The sequence below is a fragment of the Ruditapes philippinarum genome, unplaced genomic scaffold (assembly GCF_026571515.1).
Source record: "Ruditapes philippinarum isolate M1 unplaced genomic scaffold, ASM2657151v2 ctg4881_1_1_1_1, whole genome shotgun sequence".
NCBI lineage: Eukaryota > Metazoa > Mollusca > Bivalvia > Venerida > Veneridae > Ruditapes > Ruditapes philippinarum.
In genome coordinates this window covers 35050-42130 of record NW_026854523.1, presented here as the reverse complement: position 1 = coordinate 42130, position 7081 = coordinate 35050, and the positions used below count along the sequence as shown (strand labels likewise).

Here is a 7081-nt window from a genome sequence, read left to right as displayed (position 1 = left end):
CCTTATAGATCTTCATTCCCCGTATTTCTTTTATATTGCTGACACGTTTATGACACCATTTTGTAGGAGATAATTATAACTTTTTCGAAAAAAAAAAATTTTTGTTCAAAATAATTTCCAATTTCTTGATGTAATGCCATCTGTTTTTAAATTCGAAGTTGAATAAAATATGGTTCCATTATTATTAACTTTTATAACCCTACAAGAAATAAAGAAATAAATGTCTAAAAAATCAACAACTTTTTGATAATATGTGCTTTACTTGAATATTGTTTAATTTATTGAGCCCATAAAATGACATAATGCACACTTCTTCACATAATCCCTTTAAGATAAGACCCCAATTAACACATTTGAGATGGTCTTAAACAAGACATTTGAGATTGATTAATATTTCCTTATTAAATGTTTCGTTACATATGCATGTATTTTAATTTTTGTCTCAAAATCGTTCAATTAGAATAAAATAACGTATAAACGAAATCGTGTTTAAAAGATTAAAAATATCTACACATGATAAGCCAAACGTACAATAAATTCTGCTTAAACTTGATAGCCTTGTTAATGATTTCACCTTTGATATAATGATTTCACATTTGATTCCTTTGTTAAATCTTTTGATACATATTTATATTATAGTAAACAATATTAACAATAATAGCTCGTTTTGTTTTGAAACGTATTTAAGTAATTCATCAAGTCTATTCCCGAATACAATCATGCATTATAAGCAAGATTACTTTATTACGACATTTTGACGTTGATTGTAATAGGTTCGGATCTCGTAAATAAAATTAAAGTAAAAAGTCTGCGACGATATTATAAAGTAATATGAGAGTGGTTAAGTTGAACCTGTCCATCATTGACTTAGCCCCGACAAGAAAGTACAAATTATCTTATGATACAGCTTACTTGAAACGATCAAAGGCTCTAAAAAATTGTGTGTCCTTCCTTAAAACATCATGAGTTCTTTACAAATGTAAAATTGAAACCTTATACACCATATCGTTCATAATTGAATCATGCATTGTTTAATTTGAAAACAGACGAATGTCATTGTACTGAGAGAGCCGTACAGAAATGAAACATTAAATATAGTTCCAATAAGGATAGATGTTAAGGAAGTGAATGACCGACCAACTATTCTACCGAAAAACCTTTTAACGGAAGTACGTGAAGATGTCCCAGTCGGTACAATAGTAGCAAACTTCTCAATATCTGATCCAGATGATGGGAATTTCGGAGATTTACAAGTTGGAATAGAAACCCGGGAAGGTAGTTTAACATTTTTTGTTTTTATTAAAATACTCTTCAAAGAAGTATTTTTACTCTAGTTTATTGTTTAAACAAATTAAATAAATAAAATATTGTTTTATATTTCTTATAAATAATTCCTCCATTGCTTACATTTGCTTAAAGCAAATAAATTGTGTTTCACATGTTATTAAATACGACGATTTGGCAAAAACATATGTTGTTGTTAGTCGTTGCAGGTTAAAATTCTTATTTCAGTTCGTTATTCAATATCACTCGGGTTATTATAAGCTAATTGTATCTCAAATCAAATTGTGTGTTATTCAATATTGATTGAATGTTGAGCTAAATAATACAATAAATTCACACATTATTCACTTTGTAACGAATACTCTGTTTAAACTTAACAATTATTGACAAGCATATATTTTGCTTAAGTGTGTTAAAGCCTAACATATGCTGCCTGCGGATTGTAAATTTATTATCAATATTGTAATTTAAATGATTATTAAAACAAACTTATTTACCTGTTTGAAAATTTGTATAAATTTGTATAAAAATTTATCGGATATAGCTTATACACTTAAACAGTTGCGTTTATTGTTGTCGTTTTTCCTAATGTTCTCATATTCTGTATCAGCATTCCAGGTTATGCCTTGCTAAATGTTAAATGTCGATCTAATACAAGATAAAAATGCCTCTGTTGTTTCGTAAAAGAAAGAAACAAATTTGAATGTCGGAACTGATATGGTATTGGTTCGTACGTTTTATTAAAAACATACCTGTAAAGAAAACAAATATTCCTTTCTGATATAGATTTGATTTTATTTAATATAACTAGAACTGCCACTGTCATGGCGTGAATACCCCCGCATACCACTTAGTCAGAATCAACAGTGGCCATTTAGAGCTCAAGGACATCCTCTCCGCCAAATCTGAGGTTACTAAACAAGTGCATTGCTAAGTTATGTATTCTACATGCTTCAAATGTGAAAATGTCAAAATCAATACACTGCGGACAGGCATTCTTAAGCAATGGAGGGGAAAAGGTTTTTTTAGTTAAGGTCACTGTGACCTTGACCTTTGACCCAATGACCTAAAAATCAATAGGGATCATCTACTCATCATGACTAACCTCCATGTCAAATATGAAGACTGTGGGTCAAAGGAATCTTAAGTTATTAGGCGGACTGCTTTTAGAAGTCAAGGCCCCTGTGACCTTGACCTTTGACCTGGTGACCTCAAAATCAAAAGGGGTCATCTACTCATCATGACTAACCTCCATGCCAAATATGAAGACTGTGGGTCACAGGAATCTTAAGTTATTGGGCGGACAAGCTTTTTGAAGTCAAGGCACCTGTGACCTTGACCTTTAACCTGGTGACCTCAAAATCAATAGGGGTCATCTACTTTTCATGACTAACCTCCATGCAAAATATGAAGACTGTGGGTCAAAGGAATCTTAAGTTATTGGGCGGACAAGAAAAAACCGACGGCCGGACAGCCGGACGGCAAGACGGAAAAGCTGATTTCAGTATACCGGACGGCCGGACGGACGGCCGGACAGCAGGACGGACAAGCTGATTTCAGTATTCCCCCTTACAACTTTGTTGTGCGGGATATTATTATGTAATTCGATTTATTTTCTAGATATAGATATAAATGAATGGTTTGAAGTGGTTAAATCATCAAATGATACTATCCAAATTAGGACAGCTTCAGTACTAGATGCGGATGAATACTGGAACAGGTAAAGATATGTAGTAACTCTGTATTTTACTATTTCTGACAAACATACACTTTTGCATCAAACTTGGTGACATGGTGTTTCTTGTTCAAAGAATATATGGTTATGAAAGTATTTGGCGCTTTTATGTTCTAGATTTAAACCCTTGCGATGATATATTCATTGATTGATCAACTTCCAGCTGTTCAAATACATTGATTACATCTCTTGTTATTTAACAAAACTTGTGGCACTTTTTGCTCTGGATCTAAACCGTTGTGATGACATATCTTATAGCGGTTTAAGGCGGTTTATTTAACTTCCAGAAGTAAAAACACACTCGCTATCTTTTTTTGAAAATAAATGTAATCGCATCGCAATCTGCACAGATAGAGTGCGGTAAATGTTATGGAGAGGAAATATTTGGTGCAAATCACTATGAAATATTTCTTACTTTTTCATCCTGAGAATAATTATTTTGATAATAAATATACCCCCTCCCGTAAAAAATGAATAAATAATAAATACAAATATAAACATATAAATAAATACAACATAAAGATAAAGGTATTTCCTTGAAAAAAATGGCGATATTTTTTGCAAACACTTTCATGACAGTTGACGACATTGTATTAAATTCGTCATGATCCTCCTTAGATATGAATTTTATTGTGAGACAACGTTCTTGAATTGTTACTAAAATAATCATAAAAAAACCTTACAAAATGCTTACTAAAATGAAGGAAGGAATGAAAATTCAGTAAGATAAATAAATAAGGGTTTGATAAATAAATAAATAATTTTTTTGGTATTGAAATTTTTATTAACTCGAGCTTCTTTCATTATTGTCTTTATTTTATAAAATTGACGTTTGCATACATTTACAATGAGGCACCATTTTCAGTAAAAATGTCATTCACGATGAAAGACGTGGACCTACCTTCACTTTTGAAGTCGCGGTGAGCGGTTCTTTTTCTTTTTCACGAATTTCAAGTTATATATTTATCAATTGAATTAATAAACTCACAATAAAAACGAAATGAAAAATGAAATGAAATATGAATTATATAATAAAATTTATAAAAATGTATTATGTACATCAAGTTAGCTCTGTTTTTATTTAAAAACAAATTTTTATAGAATTAACTGCCTTTAAATTTCTTATTTTGACCGTTTTTGCTTTAACACTCTTGTACGGAACACATACTTCGTAATAATAAAAGAAAGAATATCTTGTACATGCATTTGTTTCAAAGTCACTCGGATAGCGTTAATGTTTGGGTTCACTCTGTAACCTGCTCTTAATTAAAGGAACGAATATCCGTGCAGACCTTACCGTTATACAACGAGAGCATCACTCCGGGTTGTCAATCCCGATATGTTTTCTTCCGTTAATTACTTTGTCCCCAAAAGGATTTTAATCAAAATATGACTATATATTTCAAGGTAATGGACGGCGGAGGGTTAAAAGATCATTCCATAATCAAGATCAAAATTATCGACGTCGGTGATATAAGACCAGTTTGCAATCATCAAACTTTGAAAAACAAAACTCATTGGACAAAAAAAGGTGCAATCGTTACCACTTTAGACAATTTTTGCCATGCGCGAAACTATATCAGCGCTGTCGATTATTTTCAAGAAGTGACATACTCTTTGATTTCAGAGAGTTGCAACTGTAAGTTTGTTTTTGATTTGTGGAACAGCGTTTGTATTTCATCATAACTAATACCAGTATTAATTTCTTTCTTTTGCCTTGAAAAAGCTTAAAGATCATTCATACAGTAATATGTGTTGACCACATAGTTATGATGTCCTATCACAGTTGTATGTACTCAGACTATTGATTGTTTATAATAATACCAAAAAAATCTGATGTTCCTTCACAGAATTCATATAATATTTTAACTAATAGCCTGGAAGAAAACATGAAAATGCAAATTAAGTATAAAAGGTAACAAATGGTGTTCATCTTTATAGTTTCAGATTGCTTAAATACTACTTTTAAACGATACAACGGCTTTAAAAACACGACGTACGATGGGCACACGTGTCAGCGGTGGGATTCACAAAAACCTCAGGGACATACATACAATCGGGCCGAAATGTTTCCAGACATTTCTGTTTCTGATGCTGCTAACTATTGTCGATATCCCGGCAAGAAAGTAAACGGCAACGCTGGGTTTCTGTGGTGTTTCACAACAGACCCTGGCGCAAGATGGCGGTATTGTGATATTCAAAAGTGTTCGGGCAGTAAGTGGCAAATAAATACTGCTTCATTTCTATCAGTTCCAAAATCATAATATTAGCCGTCGGTGATATAAGACCAATTTTCAATAAATTTTGAAAAACCAAACTCGTTGGACAAAGGGTGCAATCGTTACCAGTTTAGACAGTTTTTGTCGTGCCCGAAACTATATCAGGGCTGTCGTTTTCTTCAAAGAAGTAACATACTCTTTGATTTAAGACAGTTGTTACTGTAAGTTTTTGGTTTGTGGAACTGTGCTTGTATTCCGTCGTAACTAATACTAGTATAAATTTCCTTGTTTTTTTTTAACAAACTTAAAGCTCCAATGATTCTATGAGTACATGCTTATGCTATTCTGCAATAGATTTTATTATGTATTTATTTCATTTGTATATAATCAGACTGATGATTGTATATAATGATACCGAATTCGGATCAAATATTATTTGACCGAATTCAGATTATATTTTAACTAATAGCCGGGAAAAAAATGAAAATTAAGTATGAACAATAACAAAAGGTTTTCACCGTTATAGTTTCAGATTGCTTCAAGACTTCTTCTAACCGATACAACGGCTTTATAAACACGACGCACGACGGGCATACGTGTCAGTGGTGGGATTCACATAAACCTCACAGACATAAATGCAATCAAGCCCATATGTTTCCAGATATTTCTGTTTCTGAAGCTGCTAACTATTGTCGAGATCCCAGAGGGGAAGGAATGCCATGGTGTTTTACTACAGACCCTAAATTAAGATGGCAGTACTGTAGTATTTACAAGTGTTCGGATGGTAAGTGGCACATAAATGCAGAATCATTTCTATAATTTTTATTTCTATCATAGGTCTCCAATTTCATCCAGAGACGTTCTCGTCGTAGAGAAGGCACACTGTGGGCCAAAGTCAAATAATTTCAAGTACCAGGGATTGTTTGTTGACCTTTCATAGTTATATATTTCAGATGTTTTCCCAGTTTGCTTATAATAGTTGGGTGCACTATCTTTCTTGATTGAAATCACGTGCTATTGATTCATGTTGGTCAAATTCCTGAACATAAGTTTAGAGGTCGTCAAGAAAGAAATATAAAAGGGAAGCTGTGACTTAAACTTGACAAAAAGATAATTCTGATATTTCTACCACATATATTTTTGTATGAAAAAGATTACATTAGTAGTAGCGCTAAACTCTTTACTGCATTCTGTTTGTTCCATAGTCACAAACTGTATACATCAGTAGGTTATTTTAGTGTTAGCTATAGTATAGTTTCTTTTAAAACATCTAGCCATGAATTGTAAAGTATTTCATTGAAATTATAAAAACCAGCAACCATGTTAGTTTGAAAACTTAAAATACGTAAAAATTCAATATAATATCAATGATATTGTTTTCCTTCAGTGTTTAACATTACTTCTAATGGAAGGGTACAACTGCAAAAAGAAGTTTCGAGCAACATCATTAATTGCACTCTTTCAGTTAGGGCTTCAGACAAAGCCTTTCCAACATTAAATACAACTTTTTCCTTAAATATTGAATGTAAGTATTTCAGCTGCAAATCTATACAATTCAGATATATTTCTTGGTTGTTCGGAAATAGGTAGACAAGATAAAGCATTTGAACTAGAATTGTTTGAATTTAGGTAACGTATTTATATAAAGTGTCAAAGCAACACATTTAATAAATAGTGTATATAAGAAATGATGCATTTTAGTAATGTGTTTAAGTTATGCATTTAAATAATTTGATAAAAGTAAAAGAAAATACATCTTTTGAAAAATGAATGAAAACATTAATATAAAAGCAGTATCGTCGCAAAGACATGTAGTAGGACATCAACCAATTAAACAACAGGA

The 7081-nt window shown here is 32.0% G+C and overlaps 1 protein-coding gene across 1 annotated transcript; it reads left to right on the top strand.

The window, feature by feature from the left end:
* Positions 1-1042: 1042 nt before the first annotated feature.
* LOC132740360 (plasminogen-like) lies at positions 1043-6871 on the top strand. The gene is made up of 7 exons (XM_060728241.1): positions 1043-1275; positions 2905-3004; positions 3885-3939; positions 4427-4658; positions 4961-5233; positions 5765-6022; positions 6798-6871. Exons 4-7 carry the CDS (start codon positions 4430-4432, stop codon positions 6869-6871), a joined length of 834 nt encoding a protein of 277 aa, XP_060584224.1. The 5' UTR covers positions 1043-1275; positions 2905-3004; positions 3885-3939; positions 4427-4429.
* Positions 6872-7081: the final 210 nt, after the last annotated feature.